Source organism: Sciurus carolinensis, chromosome 11 (assembly GCF_902686445.1).
Source record: "Sciurus carolinensis chromosome 11, mSciCar1.2, whole genome shotgun sequence".
NCBI lineage: Eukaryota > Metazoa > Chordata > Mammalia > Rodentia > Sciuridae > Sciurus > Sciurus carolinensis.
Genome location: NC_062223.1, coordinates 72610861 through 72634434, shown reverse-complemented (window position 1 = coordinate 72634434; position 23574 = coordinate 72610861). Strand labels below are relative to the sequence as shown.

The window sequence follows — 23574 nt, the reverse complement described above, 5'->3', positions numbered from 1 at the left end:
CTACTGATTTTTCTGTCTTTTTGTATTGGGCTATGAACAAAATGACCCCTTTTGTTACCTCCCAACCTGAAGTGCTCTTGTTAAATGAATCTTAAACTCAGGAGAATGATTGTGCTGAGGATCTCTCTCTAAAAGGCCTGACCTTATCCTACCTGGCTGGGAGACTTGAGATAGAGGTTGACATCTATGCATAAATGCAAGAAGGGTGGACAACAAAACAAACAAAAAAGGAACACACAAGAGAGCATGGAGGGGCAGAGAAGTCAGGGGAGGACAGACTCTGCTTCCAGTATTTGCTAAGAATTGTCTCTTCCAATATTACATCACTTGAGATGTGGCAGGCAAGATGGAGTGCACAGTGAGGCAGCACAGAGAAAGGGTTGCATGATCCAGGGGTTTGCTGATACTTAGTTCATTTAAAGAACTAAAATAAGTTGTGCTTATGGAAATAAGCATACTAAATGGACAGAGAAAATTTCCCCAAGCCTCAGCCCTGAGATGTTGCAATGTGTGTAATCATTTCTTGAAGTCAATGATTTTCCTTGGAATTTCTCTACATTACGTTTAGATGCAACACTTCACACACAGCATTTCCTAAACTAATAGCTGCTGAGTTAAACTGCATCAGGCCATGTTAAGTACCCAGGGATATCTTGGCAAGAAATGATTTTTTAATTCTTTCCTCTTATATTTTCATATTTTTTCAAAATTATAAAAAAATCAATGATTTGAATATCATAATATATTAATAGTTTTCATTTTCTCCATGTTTTATTCTGGTCTTTGTCAAAGTGCTATCCTGCCTATAACAATAATTGTCTTTATTTTTCCCTTCTGTACCACATTTCAATCAACTTCTCCATTTAATCTGAAAATTTTCTGTTAATTCCTCAGGTATCAGCTGAAGTGTTGCTTTCCTGACTTTTAAAAATAATTTAGGTTTCTTCCTTTAGTTTCCTTTTATGGTATCCTGAATTTTTCTTCTGTGGCACTTAATGTAATTGGTAAGAAAACCCCAGTGTATTTAATGATTATATTTTAATATGAGTGAGAGAAGATGCACTATCTGATCTGTGGTTGAAAGTTGCAAGTGGTTTTATAGTAAGTCCAGAACTCTATGTTACCCAAGTCCTGAATAGTGCTTTATATAGAGGAATTCTCACCGGTTACAGATCTGCAAGGCAGAGAACTTAGTAATAACCAGCATGGGACAGCGAGGTCCCTGTTGCTGGGGAAGTGCAGCAGTGGCTGAAGGAGAATTCAAATGAGGATTTGCAGGTAGATATTCAGAAAGTATGGAAACTATGTGCATGTGTGAATAGGTAAACAGGTGTGTGTGTGTGTGTGTGTGTGTGTGTGTGTGTGTGTTCTTCCTACCCTCTCAGCCCAGGATTCCATGTATTATTACCATATTATTACTATCAACACTGAGATCAATCAAAGCAGGTGGTTTTCTTCTCTATTGCCTTCCTCTCCTGCTAGGAGAACATTCCTTGAAACTCTGTTTAGGTTCCCAGTATTGCTGTTACTGAGAATTCAGCAATGTGCCTGAGTCAGAAAGAAGTTTCAGTGGGTAAGGTAAGTTGTTTTTGAGAACTGTGAGTCAAGATATAGTGGATACCATCTTGACAATATTTTCATGAACCTGATTCCTCCTGAATCGTCCAGACCTTTGCACACAATCTTTATGGTTGCTTCCTAGAATTTTCAGAGCTCAGAATGGCTAACCCAGTGCAGGTCCAAGCCCTATGCTTTTCAAGTTTAGTTTTCCTGCAACTCACTCCAGACTGTGTTCACTGCCATTGTCTTGACTTCACCTTGGACTTTAATTGTTCCATGACTTATACGCACTCATTTAGCTGTTTTGTATATGGAATCGATGCATTAATCACTAATGTCTGTTCATCTATTCCCAGCGTTAGTTCATATCTTGTGCTGAAATTACCTCCACGTGTTTGTCTCCCCAGTAACTTTCTAGGGTCAAACATCTCCACACCAACAGGGCAGCCATTTTTCCCTCAGCCGATTCAAGGTGCACTTCAATTTAAATGCATACTTTTCTATTAGTCGAGAATGTCCCTGTAATGGAAACTGTAAACCCCTTCACAATGGGAATTTCCTGATGATGGTAATTTGTCAATGTCCAGATATGAGACCATTGGCCACATGAACCTGAGTTTGCTTTCTTCTTCCTCTGCCTCAGTGCCCAATCATCTTTCTCCATAACAGTGTCACCTCACTAGTTTGTTTTTACTTTTTGAGGTGTCAGTGATCCTGTGGGATGAGATTTCATCATGAAGAATTCCAATAGCTCTTTGGGGTTCTTGCCTACAACATTCATTTTGGTTGGCATCCCAGGACTGGAGGCAGAGCACCTCTGGGTATCCATCCCTTTCTGCCTGATGTACATTATCATCTTCCTTGGAAATGGCACCATTCTTCATGTCATCAGAACAGATGCTTCTCTCCATCAGCCCATGTATCTCTTTCTTGCCATGTTAGCACTGGCTGAGGTTGGTGTCTCTGTATCCACCCTGCCTACAGTGCTAGGCATATTCCTGTTTGGCACCACTGAGATTAGTTTTGAAGCATGCCTTCTCCAGATGTTCTCCATTCATTCTTTCTCCATAATGGAGTCAGTTGTGCTTCTGGCCATGTCTGTGGACCGCTTTGTCGCCATCTATAGCCCACTGCGCTATACAACTATTCTGACACTGCCCCGTATCTTTGGCACAGGAGTTATTATTGGACTGAAGAGTATTATACTCATGGCTCCATTGCCCATGCTCTTACGGCGGCTTCCCTTCTGTGGCAATAATGCCCTCTCTCATTCCTTTTGCCTCCACCCTAACCTTATCCATCTACCTTGTGGGGACATTTCTGTCAACAATATCTATGGACTTTTCATTGTTACCTCCACTTTTGGCCTAGATTCATTGCTCATAGTGATCTCATATGGGTTCATACTCCACACTATCTTGGGTATTGCCACTGGAGAAGGGCAGAAGAAGGCACTCAGCACATGTGGCTCACATGTTTGTGCTGTACTTGCTTATTATACACCTATGATTGGCTTATCTATGGTGCATCGCTTTGGAAAACATGTATCTCCTCTGCTGCAAACCATGATGGCCAATGCTTACCTTTTCTTCCCACCTATTGTCAACCCCATTGTCTATAGTATTAAGACCAAGGAGATTCGTCGTGGCATTATCAGAATGCTAGCAAAGAAGAGATCTGGAGTTTAGTCAAAGGTCAAGTAAAAAGGGAGGTTTCATTGATCAGTTTTCTATAATCATAGGAGGTCCTACCTTACATGGTTGTAACTGAGGTTGCCTTAAAACATGGTCTCTAACAGGAGGCTCTCATATGACAGTGAATTGGAATGAACGTGCAAGTAGGCATGGAATATGCATAATTAATGGAGAATTAATAATATTTTAAAGAAGATTGTGCGACATTAAGTTTTCTATTACCTCACATACTTGGAGCAGGAATGCAAGAAAGATTTATGAAAACATGGTTTCTCATGAGGAAAATGCAGCTGGGAGTCAGAAGGTGTCCTGAGAAATCTGCTGAGTTCTCTCTACCAGGAAGAGAGTAAGTGAGTATATTGCATTCTCTTCAGTTATTGACCCTTGAATTCCATAGCAGGGGAGCACCAGAGCTAATTCAAAGGAGGCTTCCACACATGCTTTAATGTGGAATTCACCCAACTTCACCAATGTTCCAAACTGGGAGCTCCAAAATTTACTAATCTTGCAAAATTCTGAAGTTTTCCCCCCAGATGCAAAAACTTTCAAATAAGCAAGCATCCTCTTTGTATACATTGATAACTTCTATCTGGTTGACTATTCCTTTTCAGATCCTTCAAGTAATATAAAGAGCATATATTTATATTTTCAGGGAAAGAATTTGAGATTTTTGAGATGCAAATGTATTCATGTATATTTATTTTTTTGTCATTCTCTACAATAAAACTGAGGTAGGGAATGACTAAATATTATATAATAATATAGTTATAATTCTTAATATGAAACATTGGTGTTGAGATATGATAAACATCTTATTAACATAGATATTGTTGACAGAAACCTATGTATCTCAGAGTTAGCATTGGAATTGAGATGGATTAGACTCCAGATTCTGATCTATTATTCTTAGCTCATGTCAACTGAGCAAAAACTGAATCTCCTTGATCTTATTAGTATTCAGTCAAGTAGAATTTACAGAACACAAAAAATACATCAGACACAATTCTAGGCCCTAAAGGTAAAGTAGTGAAAAAAGAGGCAAAGTGCCTTCTATTTACAGAGCATACAAATTTTCCCCTACATTCTCCATCTTTGCTATACTTTATGCCTCCTAAAAAAAATTTACAATCAATTTTAAAGTTATAAGTAACCACAAATCAATAAAGCTTTGAATATGAATTTTAAACATTTTAAATGGTCATATTGTGTTTTGCATTGCAAGGATAGCAATAACTGACAAAGACTTCTCGTAAAAGTTAATTCTGTGACTTTGTCTCCGGGTTTCCGTTTACCAGTTTCCCTAGATCCCGACCTGGGGATCTGCAATTGCCTGTAACCTTCAGTGGCAAGGTTCTGCAGAGGACAATGACCTTGACTTATCAAGGAAAATCAAGTAAGGTAAACTCTGGCAATCCCATAGATTAAGAATTGAGAGATGGATGATTCCCCGGGAAGAGAAGAGGGAGTATTTTTATAGAACCTGGAGAAAGACATTCCACAGCTATTGATGTGCAGATGAGGTGATGGTGCCAGACTGTCCAATGGCTTAGCAACTCATTTCCATTTCTAAGATTGCACAGAGACTCTTTAGTCTTCTTAAATACGATTGTGCCTATATCTGATGCTGTTGAAAATTTTGAGATTTAAATGTAGATATACTCATCCTTAGATTTTTGTCAGATCATGCTCAGTTTAGTGGGACCCTTGCAACCCCATCCTAGAATAGATTTTTGCACATACTGCTTCCGCCATGGCTCCATTCTTTCTAACTTTTATCACCCCATTATTCTGAAGTCCAGGCTTGCATCCATGTCAGATTCAGATGGAAGAATCTTAGAACACCACATGCTGAAAAGAGTCTAGAAATATACTACTATCTATGACATTGAATTCAATATGACTTTCTGGAAAAATATCAGTTTGGGCTTTTTTCTGTCCTTATCATTACTATCCTAACTTAAAATCTACATCCTTTGAAACTCTTTTAATTCTTTATCTTTTCAATAGGAAAAAATTATTCATCTTTATATTCAAGTATGTAGGGTGATAAATTAAGAATTTGAACACTTAAAAATGTGGGAATGTTATAGATATTTCCACACTTACCCAGGTAATATTATTTGTGTCAAGTCAATCATCCTGCCCATAACGATTAGAAAATTTAAAGAAGTACTTTTAAATAAATTCAAAGAACATCAAAGGAATGAGACTATAAAGGTCAAGACTCCAAGAGAAGGGATGTCTAGAGAAGTAAGCCTGGATTATTATTATTTTTCCCTTCAAGGAATTTATCCATTCAAAAGTAAAGCTGCTAAAATGAAAGAGATAGCAATCTTAAAAGGGCAGACAAGAGATAGCAATCTTAAAGGTGTAAGGGAAAATTTGTCAAAACTAAAAATTAAGTAGATTAATCCATAATGATAATCATGTATTTTATTATAGTTTTCCTAGTGACAGAATAAAGCTGACCAAACACCAAAAATCAACATTTAAAAAAATTTTTTTCGGCAGCAAATGGTTATTTTATTAAGTGAAGGTAAAATGAAACATATCTCAAAAGAACCAAAAAGTGGGAAATATAAAGATCATACAAACTGAAGAGCATGCTTGCTACACAGGAGTGAGCAATTTCTGTGTGTGCTGCTTTAATGTGAAAAAAAAAATAGTATCCTTATAGCTAATGTAACAAAAAATAAAAGAAGGGAAACATTCATTACACAAGCTTCCTAATACTAAATTAGAAAAGTGCTCTATGCCTATAACATACTATTAGATTAAAGATCTACAAGAAAATTAATTTCATGTACCAAAACCACAGCAAAACATTATTTAAATTTTTTTTTTTTTTTTTTTTTTTTTTTTTTTTTGCGGTACTGGGGATCGAAATCAGGGCCTTATGCTTGCCAGGCAAGCACTCTACCAGCTGAGCTATCTCCCCAGCCCTTTAAAATTTTTTAAAACATCATTAAAACTTTTATCTAACAATTCCAACAATCAATTATGTAATAAAAACTCTTTTCCTTCCACATTTTTATTGGTGTATTATAATTGCACAATTATGTAATATATATTTTTTCCAAGCACATATGAAACACCTTCCAAAATCAACCATTAAGGCATAGTAATATTTTATACCTTGATTGGAATTGAGGTCACAAGATGTGATGTATTTATTTTGTGACTACTTACTGAGTAATATACATATAAAATGAGTACATTTACCTGATTATTATATGCCAACCAAAAGGTATATTAAAAAAGAATGATATGCAACATTTTTAAAGTGTAATAACCATTTGCCTGTGTGGTGGTGATGGGTGAATATTTGCATCTAACTTATCTGGCCATTGATTTTCATGACCTCTCCAGTTCTAAGTCCCACATGGTTACCCTCTCTGAGTTCCAGATGCCTCAAATAAAACTTTCTGAGTTAGCAGAATTAAGTTCTTGGTCATTTGTTTCTTTATGATCAACAGAGTTAGAGTTCTTATACCACTTCCCTTTGCAGTCCCAAGTTTTTAACAATGTCTTTCACTCTTTTCAAATAAAGAATTTAACATACCTTTAAATGCTATCTTATTTCTTAGCTTCCATTTTTCTTATTAATGATTAATTTTATATCTACATTTTACAAAAATGTTATTGACAAGTTTACACATTCACAAGACTCAAATTTCAAAAAATGGAGTGCATATATATGTAGATAGAGAGAAAATATTCACTTTTAGTCTATATTTCATTTTGGCTTCTCTCTCCAGATATACACACACCCCAAAAAAATCTAGTTTATTGTATTTCCTTTTAGGGAAAAAAAAGTTATGCATAAATAAGAAATTATGTGCATTTATACTTTTTCTATTGAAAATTGTGTTCTGTCCTCTACTTAATTTTTAACATCTATCTGTATATTTGAGGTCACTCATAAACAGCATTGCCCTTTATTTTTACATATACATATTTCATTTTGCAAATTATGGCACACTACATGTTCCCAGAATTTATTACCAATTTCCAGTTAATGCATATCTAAATTATTTCCATTTTGTAGTCTTACAAATGACATTGTAGTGAAAAATCTTGTCTAAACATATGTCAGTCTGTACATATGTAAATATATTTGTAAACCCAATTTCTAGAGATGGAATTGCTGAGTAAAGAATTGTATACTTTCATAACTTTGATAGGTACAATATTGTCAATGGCCTCCATGAAAGTCGCCTATTTATTTGCCAGTGGATGTGTTTTAATATATTTGGATTTTCCTAAGATGATGAATAAAAAACTATATCTGAATTTGATTACAATACTTACTCGTTTTTTTTCTGCATATAAACTAGGTGAACATTATTTTTATCGCACACATAAAATAGTTCATTGTGTTTGACAAACCACAGTATGACCAGAGGCAAAAGAAAAATAGTCAACTAAGGTTTTACAATTTGCACAACTCAGGGTCAGTCTTACTCAGGAAATAACAACCCACAGATTTACTATTCACAGAGATCTGACCTCAACTCCTGACCATGCTTCTCAGCAGATATGTGCCCTTGAGCAAGCAACTGCCCTCTCTGAGCATGCTCCTTTCTTTTTTTAATCACAAATTAGTTATATATATTTATGGATACAGAGTGGTATTTTGATTATGAGTCAGAATGAATATCTTTTGATGTGACAAAGGGACATTATCATCTCCATTTCTTTGAAATTTTCTTATCTTTAACGTCTATTTCCCACTCTGTAAAAATCAGTAATTTTTTCTGCACGGGGACAGAGAGTAAATCATTTAGGCTTTGTGGGCCATACAGCTTCTTTTACAACCACTCAAGTTTGCTGTTAACATTAAGGCAGGGATTCCGCCTTTGGGTCCCCTTCTTCCACCCGGGAGAAGTCTGCTTTTCCTTTTCTTTAATAAAGCTGCATTTTCCACTCTACATTTGCCTCGGCGTGCTTCTCTGGCGTTATACTTCAACACCTGAGGAAGCAGGACTCGTCACCGGTAAAAAGCGGTATCAGATTTGGAGGTTCCACCGAGATCTACGCCGAGGTAAGTGAGCTTTTCTCTTCACGCACCCCAATCTGTCCGAGGTGCATCTTTCTGTCTCTTTCTTTCTGGAGGGCAAAATGGGCACCTGTCGGCTACTTAAATGCAACTAGTGCAGCCGCCATTCTTAAGACTCGGGTGAGAGGTTTCTCGGCTCAGGCAAGTTTCCAATCCCCTGCTCTGCAGGCATGTTGGGGCTTTGCTAAAGCCGTTTCCTACTTTTCTGTCCAGGCCCGGAGCGCAATTGCCGTGAGTACACAGTGTCCCTAGTCCTGATCTGCCCAGGATGCGTGGAGGCGGAGGAAAGGTTGGAGCAACTGCGGGGTTCTCGGCCCGGGCTACTCTCGGGTGGACCCCAAAGGTTCCTTCTCTGGACTCCCCCTCCCGACCGCCCTAAGGGGTATCCAAGGTGGATCAGTAGACAAATGGCACCGAGGGAAAGCGCCAATTACATTTGCCTCCGTATGGGCCGCGCAGCACACCGCACACATCCATTCCCTCCTGGATGTTTTCCCTTCGCTCGCCGATCAGACATTAAACATTCAGATAGTAGGATCATAGGAAAATCAATAGGAAAGTACTCAGGTTATCTTTGTTTGCATATTTAGCCTTTGTTAGTTTGTTTAAAGTTTTCCTGTGCTTAAAGGTGCTCAGTGTGTTCTAAGCTGCAAGGAGGATGTATACTTTAATTCAACCCCTCCCTTGAATCCTTCAGAGAACAGGGTATTATATGTCTAACAATCAATAGGTGTCCCCCTCACCCTTTGGAGATCCCTTTAGTCTACAAAATAGGCAAGAAGATGTACAATTCTTCTTTTGTTGTAGGAATTTATAGTGGCAGGGAGGAAAGCAGTAATGCCCTTAAGTCTGAATCCTCCAAGGGTCTCTAGCACAGGGCAAACTAGAGCCCCAGCACTTTGCCAAAGGAGGCCAGAAATACTTTGGCAAAGCCAGGTAGTGAGAGACGGGTTTTCTGGACCGGATTGAAGCTCAAACTTAGGGAGACGTCCCTGCACATAGTCTCCGGCGCGGGCGCCTGAGGTCTATTTTTCTTTTCTTCCACTTAGATGGGAGCTTCACTCTCAACAGTATTGCCAGGTTCACCACTAGCCTGCATACTGAAAAACTGGGACAAATTTGACCCACAGACACTCAAGAAAAAGCGCCTCATTTTCTTCTGCCGCCAGGCCTGGCCTCAATACAAACTCTCTGATGGAGAGTCTTGGCCGCCAGAGGGAAGTACAAATTTTAATACCATTTTACAGCTTGATAGATTTTGCAAAAGGGAAGGAAAATGGTGTGAGGTACCTTATGTTCAGATCTTCTTTATTCTAAGGGAAGACCCCAAATTATGCCAACAATGTAAAATAGATTCAGCCAGAACCACTACTCTAAAGGAAGAAAGCCTTAAAGAGTCACCTACTGAGGGAAAGGAATTTTCTGCTAAAGTCCATCAGCAGGCCTCCTGTCCTCCATACCCTGGTCCTTCTCCATCTGCCCCAATGGACAGATCAAATGTACTACCTCTCCAGGAGATGCCGGGAGGAGAATTTGGACCAATTAAAGTATACAACCCTTTCTCCCTCCAAGACCTAAGACAGATAAAAACAAACCTAGGGAAATTTTCAGAAGATCCAGATAAATATATTGAGGTGTTTCAAAACCTATGCCAGGTGTTTGACCTCACCTGGAAAGATATTATCCTGTTACTTAACCAGACTTTAACCTCCAATGAGAAGGAAGCCACCCTGAAAGCAGCTGAACAATTTGGGGATGACCTACACCTTGCTTATGCCCCAGGAGCCCAAACTAGATCTAAACCCAACTATCCATCGGGAGCACAGGCAGTTCCAAGAAATGACCCCGACTGGGACCCAAACGATGAACAGGATGCTTGGAAGATCAGACACTTCCAGATGTTAGTCCTTGAGACCCTTAGGAGAATCAAACAGAAGCCTATTAACTATTCTAAGATTTCTGAAATTACACAAGGTCCCGAAGAAAGCCCGGCTATTTTCATGGAGAAACTCAGGGAGGCAATGAGAAAACACACCACCGTGGATCCTGAATCCACAGAGGGCCATTTACTTTTAAAGGACAAATTTATCATTCAGTCGGCCCCAGACATTCGGAGGAAATTACAAAAATTGGCATATGGCCCTGATCAATCCTTAGATGATATCCTCCGACTTGCAACTTCGGTTTTTTATAATCGAGATGTAGAGGAAAAGAAGGAAAGAGAGTGTACAGACAGAAGAAAAACTGAAGCGCTGGTCTTAGCCCTAAGAGGAGTTAGCTTCCCGGGTGATGAAGAAAGAAAACGGAATGTACCTCAGGCCACAAGAGGGATTTGTTTCCGTTGTGGAAAGGAGGGACATTTCAGACAGGAATGTCCCCAAGCCAAACGGCCACCACCAAAGCCCTGCCCCAAGTGTCAAGGCAACCATTGGAAAAGTGACTGTCCTCAGGGGCATAGGTCCTTGAGACCAGACTCTTCCACACAGGCCTGACGGGGCCCGGGGCCAATTCTAATGGCTCCCGTAACTCCTATCACTACGCATGAGCCCCGGGTATGCTTCTCCGTAGGGAGCCAAGAGGTCAACTTCCTCTTAGATACTGGCGCTAGTTTTTCAGTGCTCACCTCTTATCCTGGACCTCTTTCCTCTAATACTATAACGGTGCAAGGGGTGTCTGGACGGCCTATTACCAGAAAGTTTACTCCCCCACTGAGTTGTGAGTGGGATGGGATGATGTTTTCTCATGCATTCCTGATAGTGCCAGAATGCCCTACCCCTCTATTGGGAAGGGATTTACTTTCAAAACTTCAGACTTCCATTACAATGAATTTGGGACCACAAGGATTATTATGTTTACCTCTACTAGAATGTGATATAAACCCTGAGGTATGGGCCACTGAAGGCAAGATTGGACGGGCAAAAAGAGCAATCCCAGTTAAAATAGTCTTAAAGGATCCCTGTGTCTTTCCACATCAGAGACAATACCCGCTACGCCCAGAAGCAAAAAAGGGCTTATTAAAAATCATCCAGAACCTCAAACAGCAGAAACTTTTAGTACCTTGTAACAGTCCATGCAATACACCAATTTTGGGAGTTCAAAAATCAAATGGGGAATGGCGTTTAGTCCAAGACCTCAGAATAATTAATGAAGCAGTTGTTCCCCTCCACCCAGTAGTTCCTAATCCATATACTCTGCTATCTGAGATTCCAGCAACTGCCGCTTGGTTTACTGTGTTAGATTTAAAAGATGCCTTCTTTTGCATACCTCTGGATTCTCAGTCTCAGTATCTGTTTGCCTTTGAGGAACCAGATAGTGGATCTCAACTAACCTGGTCAGTACTCCCCCAAGGATTTAGAGATAGCCCCCACCTATTTGGACAAACTCTAGCTAAGGACTTAGCAGAATTCAAAGATAAGACAACTGCAATTGTTCTCCAATATGTTGATGACATCCTGTTATGTGCCTCCACCCAGGAGGAATGTCAAAAAGCTACTACAGAACTCTTAAACTTCTTAGCCAATCAGGGTTATAAAGTCTCAAAAAAGAAAGCTCAATTATGTCAGCAACAGGTCCAATATTTAGGATTATTAGTCTCTATAATCATCATCATACTCATTGGCGTGTTCCTATGCTGTGGCATTTACTGTTGCATTAATCTTATCCCGGTACTCATGACTTCTTGTTTCTCTTATAGACCGCCCATCTCTCAAATGACCCTCCAGCCTATTACTCTTCAACCAGACTTTTACCATGGACCCCTCGATCGACCCGATTTCTAAAAAGGAACTCCAAGCTGCTTGCCCCTCGCCGTCCACTTTCAGCTCGAAGAAGTCAGAGCGGTCATCGACCCCCTTCCCCAGCAGCATGGAGTTCCTAAAATTAGAGGGGGGAATGAAGCCAGAATTGGGGACAGGTAGTTAGTGTAGAAATAGGAAATCGGGTCAGATCAAGAAAATGGAGGCCATGAAGTCATCTGCCCCTGGAAGAATGGAATGTCAAGGATCTCCGGAGCCCATTGATTACCAAATTTACCTGCCCTTGTCAGAGACAACAGGCAGGAAGATGCTAATTAATGCCCCCTGGGCCCTTGCCCATCTGGGTCACCTTGACCCTCCCTCTGCCCCATCCGCTTTTTGCTTTTTACATTTCAAAACCAGGCCTAATCCGGTAGGCAGGAAGGGAGGAGACAAGGGGGAAAGAATGGGAGAATGAAACCCATAAAAAGAACGAGATTTGCTCATCCCACGGATTCCGCCTTTGGGTCCCCTTCTTCCACCCGGGAGAAGTCTGCTTTTCCTTTTCTTTAATAAAGCTGCATTTTCCACTCTAAAAAAAAAAAAAAAAAAAAAAAAAAAAAAAAAAAAAAAAAAAACATTAAGGCAGCCATAGATGATACATAAGCAAATGAGCTTAGCAGCATTTCAATAAAATTTTATGTTTGAACAATGAATTTGGAATGTAATGTAATTTCACATGTCACAAAATATCATTTTCTTTAGTTTTTTTTTCCAACCACTTATACACATAAAATAATTCTTACTTCACAGGCTATAAAAAAAACACATATACTTAACATTCTATAGCTTTAGAGAACATTTATTAATTCTTTACTATATAATTACAACATTAATATACTTCTCAGTCGTTGATCATCTTCTCTCTACTGTCTTATTTTAAAACATTTCATTATATAATTGTTCAAATATGCATAAAAAGAGTGTATGCCTCATTCTTCTTCATTTTCAAAAATTACAAATATTATGAGTTTTACAATTTTATCAATACTTTTATACTGATAAATGCGCCATTTGTTACTTTATCTATTTGTCAATTTTAAATTGTATCTTTCAATCCTCAACTACTTAAGATAAAATAATCAACTACTTCATAATAACTTTCAACATCTTCCCTCCCAAATTGTATTGCTATTTAATTTCTTCATTCTCAGGGTTTATACCTTTATATTCTGCTTTGCAATCATGATCTCCCTTCCAATGCAGTGGTACAGGTTTAGAGGTGGAGCTTCTCCAGATCCAGAATGAATCCAAATGGTCAAGGAGAGCCAGTGACAAGAGAAATCACAAAGGCAAGCCAGATTTGAAGGAAGCACTCTAGACCTTCATTGATAGAAAACAAAAGAGACACCTCAATAAACACCTGAACAGTTGCTGGTTCATACTGGCTGCTGAGAACACAGTCTCAATAAATTCACATGTAAAGTCCTAGGTCAATTGTCTCTAGAGGACACTCACCACAGCCACTTCTGGCCTGAGCAAAGATCTAGCCTTTTCTGGGGAAGAAGTACTGTGCATGACGCAGCTACTCCCTCTAGGTCACTGTAAGAGGAAATTCCATTTGGTTCTGTGATTTGAGTGTCTACCACGTCAACTCTGAGTTCGTCATATTCATGCCATGACAACCTTAAAGGGAAGCTCTGCTCCAACTTTGAACAATCTTTCTCAAGCCAGATAAATCACAGCAGTAGGCAGGAGGGGACTAATGATCACCAGACAACATCTGCCAGAATAGGGGCTAGGCCCTCTCCATGTACCTCACATTTCCAGCGTACCTCAGCTCATTTGCTGGTAAATACAGGTCACACAGAGAACATTACTCATGATTTTACTCGTTGTTACTATTAGTTCTCTTTTCCTAAACTAGGTATCTGAATATTCACTGAAGTCAAGAGATTTTACTCCTTAGCTTTACATTTTTATAACAATTGTAAAAATTTTTATTTAAGCTGTCTGGACTTGTCTTTAGAAAGAGATAGAATATGAAATTTTTAACATTTCAAATTTAAGCTTGAATGTTTTTTTTTTTTTTTTTAAAGTAACCTGGAAACAAATTTCCAGTCCTTGACAACAATAGTTCTCTTAAGAAACACATTCAACCCATCCCTGAAGGGCACAGATCTTAGAATTTAGCTTTCACTCGTGTCCACTAAGTTCAGCCACCCAAGACGGAGAGTTTTTCAGAACTCATTTCCAGAAGAACTTGTGAACCAAATTACATTCTCTCAATGTTTTGAGAGAATGCTACTAAGGTTTTCTGTCTCTTGTTTTAGTGCAAAACTATTGATTGACTTCCCGGTTCTCTCCCTTAGGGCCTCAAGTCTCAGAGCACAATCCTTACCCTCCCATAAGATCTGGGCAGAGGTCTCCTCACCCACCTCCTGCATTACAACCTGGGATCTTCAGGAACATATAATCACAAGCACAGGGCAGAGAATAGAAACCAAACATCATTGAGAAAAAAGAGAACGCTCAGGTGAGGTTGGACTGCTCCCTGGATGGTCATCAGTAAGAGAAGGGGAACACCTGGTGAGTAAGAGGATGGGATGCTCCATAGAGACCAGGGGGAGAATTAGGCAGACCCATTTCAGAGACATACCAAGAGGAGGTGCGACTAGAGTGAGGAGATGTGGCAGGTAGGGAACATGAAACGTTTCTTGTAGAGGTGATAATTACTCATTAACTCAAACCTGTGGCCATCAAAACTGAAGTGATCTCAGTGCACAGAGTCTTCCCCTCTGTCCTGCAAATGGTTCATCAAATATTTCAGAAAGAGGTGAGTTTAAAGGAAACCTGGGAACTTGTGAATGAAGAATAAACACAAGGCAGTGAACTAGTCACAGCTTGCATATTACTCTGTCCCACCATAAGGGTTTGTGAGGTTAGAGCTGATATCAAAGTAAAGAAATGGTTTCCTTAATACTTCCCAGTTACTGAGTGCAGAGCTTACTGCACAAGGACAGCTGATAGAAAGAAGCATGGTTGGGAGAAACCTAAAGATGAAATACAATGCAGGAGTCCTCACCACCTGCTTGGAAATTCCCTAAGAAATTCACCTATCTGGAGAATTACCTAAGAGAATAGAAACAACTGCCTTGCAGAAGAGTAAAAATGTTACCAGGTTTTCACTGGTATTAAGCCTTGTCCTTTCCTTCCTCACCTTCTCTCCTTCCTTCCTTCCCTCCCTCCCTCCCTCCCATCTTTTCATCTTTATATCCTTTGTTCTTCCTAATATAAATCTGCTGATTTAAAATGTGTCCTAGGTTAAAAAATACCAGGTATAAACCTTGAAATGCTCTCTGATAGACTTTGGAATCATGCATCTCTCTAGCCTTCTTTTTCGTCTCATCCCACCACCCCACATGTGTATGTGAATGGTCACACACATGCACGTAATTGTGGATGTACACACACATAAATTTCTCACCTGCTTGTCTTCAGAAAGTTTGATGTCCTCCTAATTCTATCCTGTTTTTACCTAACAGGATAGGTAAAAAGTCTATCCTGTTTTTCCCTCTCCAACCAAAAAAAGTGATGATGTCTCTCTCTTCCTGTCTTGGTTCCCTCCACCTGCAATCAGGCCCACCTTCAGACAGCTAAGGAGGCTGCCATTTCCTGTGTGTCACTAAATCATCTTGTCTCCCATCTTACCACTTTCTCCACCCTTTTAAAACTACAAAACAGCTGGTAGACCACTTCTTCCATCAAGAATACCTGGCTATCCAAAAAAAGTTTTAGGACATTGCACGGCACAGAATAAACTCTGTATAAACATTATTGTTGCTGCCATCACCCTTCAGCTCTCTGCACTCTGCCATCCAGTGATAAGCACATCACATGTATCACCACACCTAACTATGGCCTCTTGTCTTTTGATTTACAATTTAAGAATCAGAGGACATTCCAATTCCTGTTGTTTATTATTTGATTGGTGATTCTCACTATTCTCTATAATTTCACTACATTCTTTTTTTTTTTTACTCTCTCATTACATTTCACTTCTGTTTGCCTATATTTCTTTTTTCTCAATCAGATATATCAGGAATTTTCAAACAATATTGACTGCACAAAATAATTTCTGGAGGTTTCAATACTATTTTATTTTTCTAATTTGAAAATCCATTTTCTCTTTATTTTTTTCTTCCCATTTCCCCCAGTTTCTTGTTAAATTCTTAGGAGATTTCCCCAGGATTATTACTTTGACACTTAGGGACACAGAGCAGGGGGAACATGGTTAGACTATGTAGATTCTAGGAATACACTAAGTACTGTTTATTTCCTGATAATATGTTCTGAGCTTTAATTCCCAGAAAACTTCCAAGATTAATAACCATTCAGTCATTATATTATATTACATAAATAAAGGTCTGCATTCTCTTGTAGGGGGCAGTATAGTCCCCTTTGAAAACACAGTATACAAAAACCACAAAATCTCTCCATTTCTTTCTTTTTCTCATTAATTTACCCCTCAGACCACGAATTTGGTTTCTCTTCCAATTACCCTATTGAACTATTCCTCCAAAAGTTTGTAGACTTGATTGAAAGTTATTTAAACTATTCATAAAACAAGTTTCCATCATTCAGTACATCTGCGTAGGTACATATGTACATATATACATATACAAGAGTCATTGGGATGTAAATTACAGAGAACTGCAGGAAGTACGGAGCTAAACTCCAGAGCATAGCAGGAGGTATGAAAGATGAAAACATGAACTTAATTGAAATAGAAACTTATGAAGAGGGACATACATTTGCTGTGTGTCTGGCTAGTGTATTGCTCGGTGGAATTAGAAAAAGCAATTTAAGAATGCATGCTTGTATCCTCGATTGAATAGATAACAATCCTACGGTGGCAGCATACTGATGAGATTCTTAATGTGGAACACACAGATTCTGGGTTCTGCATTCATCAAGTATGGTGCTGGTGACTAACATCACCCAAGCTCCCTTCTACTTCCTCCTCATGGGCATTCCTGGATTTGAAGCCTTCCACGTGTGGATCTCCATCCCCTTCTTCTGTCTCTACACCATCTCCATAGTGGGAAACACCACCATCCTGGCTGTCATCCGCACAGAGCCGTCTCTCCACCAGCCCATGTACCTGTTCCTCTGCATGCTGGCCCTGACTGACCTGGGCCTCACCCTCACCACCCTGCCCACAGTCATGCAGCTCCTCTGGTTCAACATTCATAAAATCAGATTTGAGGCCTGCTTTGCACAGCTCTTCTTCCTCCATGGATTCTCCTTTATGGAATCTTCCGTCCTGCTGGCCATGTCCTTTGACCGCTATGTGGCCATCTGCCGCCCCCTCCATTATGCCTCCATCCTCACCAGTGAGGTCATTGGTAGAATTGGGCTAGCCATCGTTTGCCGCTGTGTCCTGGTGGTTCTTCCCCCACTCTTCCTACTCAGGCGCCTGCCTTTCTGCCGCTCCCACCTTCTCTCTCACTCCTACTGCCTCCACCAGGATATGATTCACCTGGTCTGTGCTGACACCCGAGTCAATGCCTGGTATGGATTTGCTCTGGTCCTGCTCATTATCGTAATGGACCCTCTGCTCATTGTACTCTCCTACGTACTCATCTTAAAAAATGTCTTGAGCACAGCCACCTGGACTGAGCGACTACGTGCCCTCAATAACTGTCTTTCTCACTTTCTGGCTGTTCTGGTCCTCTATGTCCCCATGGTTGGTGTATCTATGACTCACCGCTTTGCCAAGCATGCCTCTCCGCTGGTCCACGTTATTATGGCCAATATCTACCTGCTGGCTCCTCCTGTGATGAACCCCATCATTTACAGTGCAAAGACCAGGCAGATCCGTCAGGGAATTAGTCGCCTCTTATTTCAAAGGAAAGTGCACTAACTATTGAACTTTAGATTTAAGGGAGTTATTTTTTTTAGGTAATATGGAGTCAGGCACACAGACCACTACCATCACATTTTAAGTAGCACAGGTGGTAAAAGGAGCAGGTGCTATATAAGAAGTTTCCATTGTAAATAAAGAGACATCACTATTGCGGACCAGAAATTATAAAAAATAGGCTTTTTTTTTTTTTTTTTTTCTTTGCAGGGCTGGGCATTGAACCCAGGACTCATACCTGCCAGGCAAGCACTCTAGCACTGAGCTACACTCCCAATCTCAATATTTTTTTTAAAAAGCTCAACTTTGTACTTCATTAAACATTTGATTTTGAAAAAAGAAAAAAATAAATAAATAATATGATTCAAAATATGAAGCCTTTTCTTTCTTCTTCACAGTGTTAAGTATATGATAAAATATAAAATTATGCTTTATGAACTTTAAATTCTGATAAATGTATGAAAATTCTCATTGATGCTATAAAATGTTCCTATCCTTATAAGTAATTCCTAAAGCAAATGTCAGCCTTTAATTAAACACTGGTCCCTGGGCATAGTGGCACAGGCTTGTAACCCCAGTGACTCAGGAGGCTAAGACAGGAGAATCAAGAGTTCAAAGCCAACCTCAGCAAAAAGTTAGGTGCTAAGCAACTCAGTGAGGCCCTGTCTCAGTAGGGCTGGGTAAGTGGCTCAGTGGTGGAGTGCCCCTGAGTTAATTTCCTGGTATCAAACACACACACACACACACACACACTGGTTATAATATAATCTCATAGCAATAATAAAAGATAACCTTCATAGATTAGGAGACCAAACTGAAAAAGACAAAACGTTATGGATGTTGGTGCTCTGTGGATAGAAAAACAAATACTAAAACACTAAACATCAAAAGCCAAAGTGAAAGTATCTTAGGAGTTTGAGAAAGTGTTAAACTAATTTCCAATGCAAAGTTCACTTAAGCTCAGTGGTGGAGTCAAGGATTCAGAAATGGAAACCCCTGCTTGAAGAGGACTGACTTTTAAGAAATTAAAAGAGCTCCCACACAACCCAGAATCTGCTTGTCTTTACTTATTTAAATGTTGTTGTTGTTGTTGTTGTCGTCGTTATCATTATTATTGAAGTAGGAAAGCATCAGCAGTAACAGGAACATTGCAAGTCATAGAATTTAATTGTGACAAAAGTCTCAGCAGAAACACAGTTTTGAAAATCCGATGTTTGGGCTCAGAAAGGTCAAGAACATTCTTGTTGTGCCAGAGGAAACAACTACTCGAAATCTGCCTGGACTTTTGTTTTCTCCCTCAATCTTAATATAAGGGAATTAGATTGTTAAATTATGCAGAAATAAGGGGAACACATAGTCAGAATTGGAAAAGAGCATATGTAAAATAAAACGCCATCATACTATTGAGGCACTATGACACAGTCCTGACTTGTGGCAGGGTGGTTTGGGGTGGTGTGAGCTAGCAGCAATGATTCTATACAAAAGAGATGTGCATCTGCGTTTATGAGAATTCTAGCACATTAATACTAATGCCAGTGGAATGAACACCATTAGTTGAGTGAAGGTCTATCTAAGTATGCTCCTCCCTTCTGAATATTCTCTCCCCTGTGCTTGATTAAATGGTTTTGAAGGAAATCTTTTGTTGCTGTCCCACCCAGATATTCTCTTAGGGGGCTCTTCTCCAGAATGCATGTGAATTCTATTTCCTTTTTCCTGGATCACCGCTGAGTACTGAGTATGTTGTCTGAGTTTTCCTTGTAAAATAATGATAAACTTAATGGAGAATTAAGTTTGGTGCAGATTGATTGGTGCAGATCCGGCTTATCAGTCATTCAGATTTACCTAATCAACACCCAGTGTAATTTCAGCAGAACAAGCAAACCCATGGAAGAGGTCTAAGATCAGGGTGCCAGGGCAAGATCTTTCAGAGCTGGAATCAGGTTTCTACCTTGATGAAGGTCCTTGGAACTGAAAGTTCAAACTTCAGCTAATATAATATTTTTGCAAAAAGGGCTCATTTTTTTTTTCTGGGCAGAACAATAATTTCTTAAAAAAAATAAAACAAATAGAAAAAAAAAACCTCAATGGTCTTAATATGGCACTACTTCTTAGGAGCAGAGTCCCCTGGCGTCATGAATTTTGTAATAGCACATTTTCTATTATAAGGGTTGTAACTTTAATGTTCATTAAAAAAAAATTTTTTTTGAGGAAAATGGGCAGTTTCTCTCAGAAGTATCAGTTTTTATAGATACTACAAATTTTGGTCACAGATTCTTACTGCTGGATTCATGGTGTAGGTGGTCAGTAAGAAACTGTCCCAGCCCCCCGGGGAGTGGTCGCCCTGTGAGAGTGGTTTATCATCTTGGGATATGCTAGCTCCCTAAACAAATGGCTCCCCTAACTCCACCCCATCCTGTTCCTCACAGAAGAAATCCCTCCTTGTCGGGCCCCTTTATGTATGTAACTATAAATAAAGGAGAGATGGGCTACTCCATCTTGTTAGAGGCCAGATCTGGTATGGCCCGATCCATCATGCCCCCTCCCATTTGAAAAGAGTTTTGGCTTTTATGTGTTTATTGATTAGATAAGTTTATTGGTAATTAATTGATTTATTGCTGGCATCGCCATCCCCTGGCAGTTAACCCTTCCCTCATCCACACTGGATCTGGCTGAAACCCCTGCAGTTCATCATATCTTTCATTATTTAAACAATGATATTTTGGGGAGTGAAAGAGAGCATCATTGCTAATAATGTTGAGAAAAACAAGTGTGAACTATGAATGTCTGGACAAATCAGAAAGTATGCTCACTTTATTTAAAAATGTGTTCCCAGGATGATCTTTCTTTATGATCATTATGGGGAGTTGTTCTTAAATCCTAGCTATCCCATAAAAATGAAAATTTGCTTTATTTCAATTCAAATATCATAAGGTTTAAGGTCTTTCATGTTAGCTAGTTATTTTTAGCTTCTTCTAGAAGTTTTAAGAGAACGGGATGAGGAGGTAATTTCATTATTTCTGCCCTCAAGTTGTTATATCTAGTTAGAAATGAAGGATATATATATGTGCATGCACAGAGACACACATATCCATAAAGTGTGAGAGGTAAAGAACTGAGAAATAACTCCTGTGATTTAGATTCAAGCTTGTGACAGTGCTCCAAATTTCTCCTTCCTATTTCTCCCGGAAGTTCCTATTGTAGAGTTTTGCCCATAGCAGAAACATAATCAAAATTTCGGAATTGAAGGAGTGACTCAGATCAATTTCCTCTTGCAGGAGAATAAGGTGGCAATTCCCTGTCGAATTGGCTGAGTCTTAATACTGTAGATGATGGGGTTGAGCACTGGTGGCACAAAGAGATAGATGCTAGACATGAGTGTGTGAACCACAGGTGAGGCATGCTTGGCAGCCCGATGCATGACAGACACACCAATCATTGGCACATAGTACACAAGCACTGCACAGATGTGTGACACACATGTGTTGAGAGCCTTCCACCTTCCCTCCCGAGAAGCAATACCCAGCACCGTGTAAAGAATCAACCCATATGAGACCACAATGAGCAGTGAGTCCAGCCCAAAAGTGGCCAGGACAATGGCCAAGCCCAGGATGCTATTGAGCTTAGTATCAGCACAAGGCAGCTGGATCAGGTCTGAATGGAGGCAGTAGGAATGGGAGAGGATGTTAACATGACAATAGGGCAGTTGCCTCAACAGAACTGGAAGTGGGGCCATGAGTGCCACACTCTTCAGCATAATGCCCAGACCCATGGAGATGATACGGGGCAGGGGCAGGATGGCTGTATAGCGCAGCGGGTTGTAAATGGCTACAAAACGATCAAAGCTCATGGCCAGCAGGACCCCTGACTCCATGCAGGAGAAGGTGTGAATGAAAAACATCTGGGCCAGGCAGCCATCAAAGTCAACCCTGCGAGCATCAAACCAAAGAATGCCCATAACTGTAGGCAGTGTAGACGCCGAGACGCCCACCTCACTGATGGCCAACATGGAGAGGAACAGGTACATGGGCTCGTGAAGGGCAGAGTCTGCCTGCACTGCTGCCATGATTAGGCAGTTTCCCACAATGGCCACCATGTACATGGTAAAGAAGGGGATGGAGAACCAGCCATGTTGGGCCTCTAGTCCTGGGATGCCAGTCAGGAAGACAGACAGGTGGTTCAGACTTCCATTGCTTTCAGCTCCCATGTCATCAGCAGCAGGTACCAGTCTCCACCTGCCATTTGAAAAATAAAACAAAACAAACAGATGTTTTTAAAATCCAGGAAAATAAAATTAATTCTCACCAGTTAAAGTCTTCTGTCTCAGTAGCCCACATTAAAAGCTAAAAACTGAGATGGGAAATGTGGCAGAAGGTGGAGTAACACACAGTCTCATCTCTTTCCCTGTCCTCCTGAGTTCTAGGATCCTAACACATTACAGTAAAAGAGATAGTTCAGACTGCCCTATTTTATTGCAGATAACATGGTTTAAAAACTAAGAGAACAAACACAAATAAATCAGATCTGGGTCAAATCCATACTTAGCCAATCACTAGATGGTGATGTGGGCAACTACTTTTAATTTAAGATGAAGGAAATAATATTATTCTCTTTATTTGAACATAAGGGAAAATTGAGAAAAATAATACACATTCAGAGTTTATACTTTAATTTTCACTACAGAGATGAGAGTAAATTCTGATCTAGGCTAGAGTTATCAGAAAGAGTTGAGTTTTAGCTCTGCTAACATGGATCTGAGATGATAAAAACACCTGGGAACGTGATAATTTTCATGAGTCCCTACTGAATCCTCGGGAGAAAAAAATGTTTCCAGTAAAATTACAACTGCCCTTTCAAACTGTGTTTCAAAAGAGAAATATGGACTCTGAAGGAAATTAACAATTCAGGTTAAAATTATGTTAATATACAGTGACCTTCAAGTATAAAAACAGAAAGATTATCAAAGATGCAGTGCCTTCAAAATGAGCAGATGTGACCCAGAGTCCACAGAGATCAAAGATTCAGAGATAAATGATTCTATCCGAGACCAAGAGTCTGGAGAAATAGCTAAACACAAATCAGGAGTTGAAAATCACGTAAAATTTAAAGTAATGCAATATGGAGTAACATAATATGGTGTAACACAATGAATATAACATAATATAATAAATTAAATATGTAAAATATTTTAAACAGTAGATACAGTCACAATCAGCATGAAAGTTGAATTAACATCAATCTTCAGTTTACTGTTTCACTCAACAGATTAGAAATAGAAATTGCTGATTCTATATTAGTTCTTTATCCTGTGGTTACATACTGTTAATGTGAAATGACTCAAACATCTAAATAATTGAATGATAGTGCTCTACTAGAATGGATAAATGACAGAGGACTGGAGAATCCATGGAATACAAAGGGCTATGACCACGGACACAAGCACAGTGTAACAAGAAGGTTGGTTAAAGAAGCTGCATTCTCATGAGAGTCACTCTTCACACATAGCTCTGCTAAAGTCCCATGTACACTCTCTCTGGGATTCCCTCAAAACTAGCAACTTCTATGACAAGTGAAAGACCTTGTGTCTCTTATCCACGAATTTTCAGA

The 23574-nt window shown here is 39.6% G+C and overlaps 3 protein-coding genes across 3 annotated transcripts; 2 read left to right on the top strand and 1 right to left on the bottom strand.

Annotated features, from left to right (window-relative positions):
- The first annotated feature begins 2294 nt into the window (after positions 1 to 2294).
- LOC124958162 (olfactory receptor 51J1-like) lies at positions 2295 to 3248 on the top strand. Its single transcript, XM_047515930.1, has one exon. The coding sequence runs from the start codon at positions 2295 to 2297 to the stop codon at positions 3246 to 3248; it is 954 nt and encodes a 317-aa protein (XP_047371886.1).
- A 13765-nt stretch (positions 3249 to 17013) lies between these two features.
- On the top strand, positions 17014 to 17973 carry LOC124960659 (olfactory receptor 51Q1-like). The gene has a single exon (XM_047519544.1). It carries the CDS (start codon positions 17026 to 17028, stop codon positions 17971 to 17973), a length of 948 nt encoding a protein of 315 aa, XP_047375500.1. The 5' UTR covers positions 17014 to 17025.
- A 3250-nt stretch (positions 17974 to 21223) lies between these two features.
- On the bottom strand, positions 21224 to 22174 carry LOC124960245 (olfactory receptor 51I2-like). Its single transcript, XM_047518942.1, has one exon. The coding sequence runs from the start codon at positions 22172 to 22174 to the stop codon at positions 21224 to 21226; it is 951 nt and encodes a 316-aa protein (XP_047374898.1).
- Positions 22175 to 23574: the final 1400 nt, after the last annotated feature.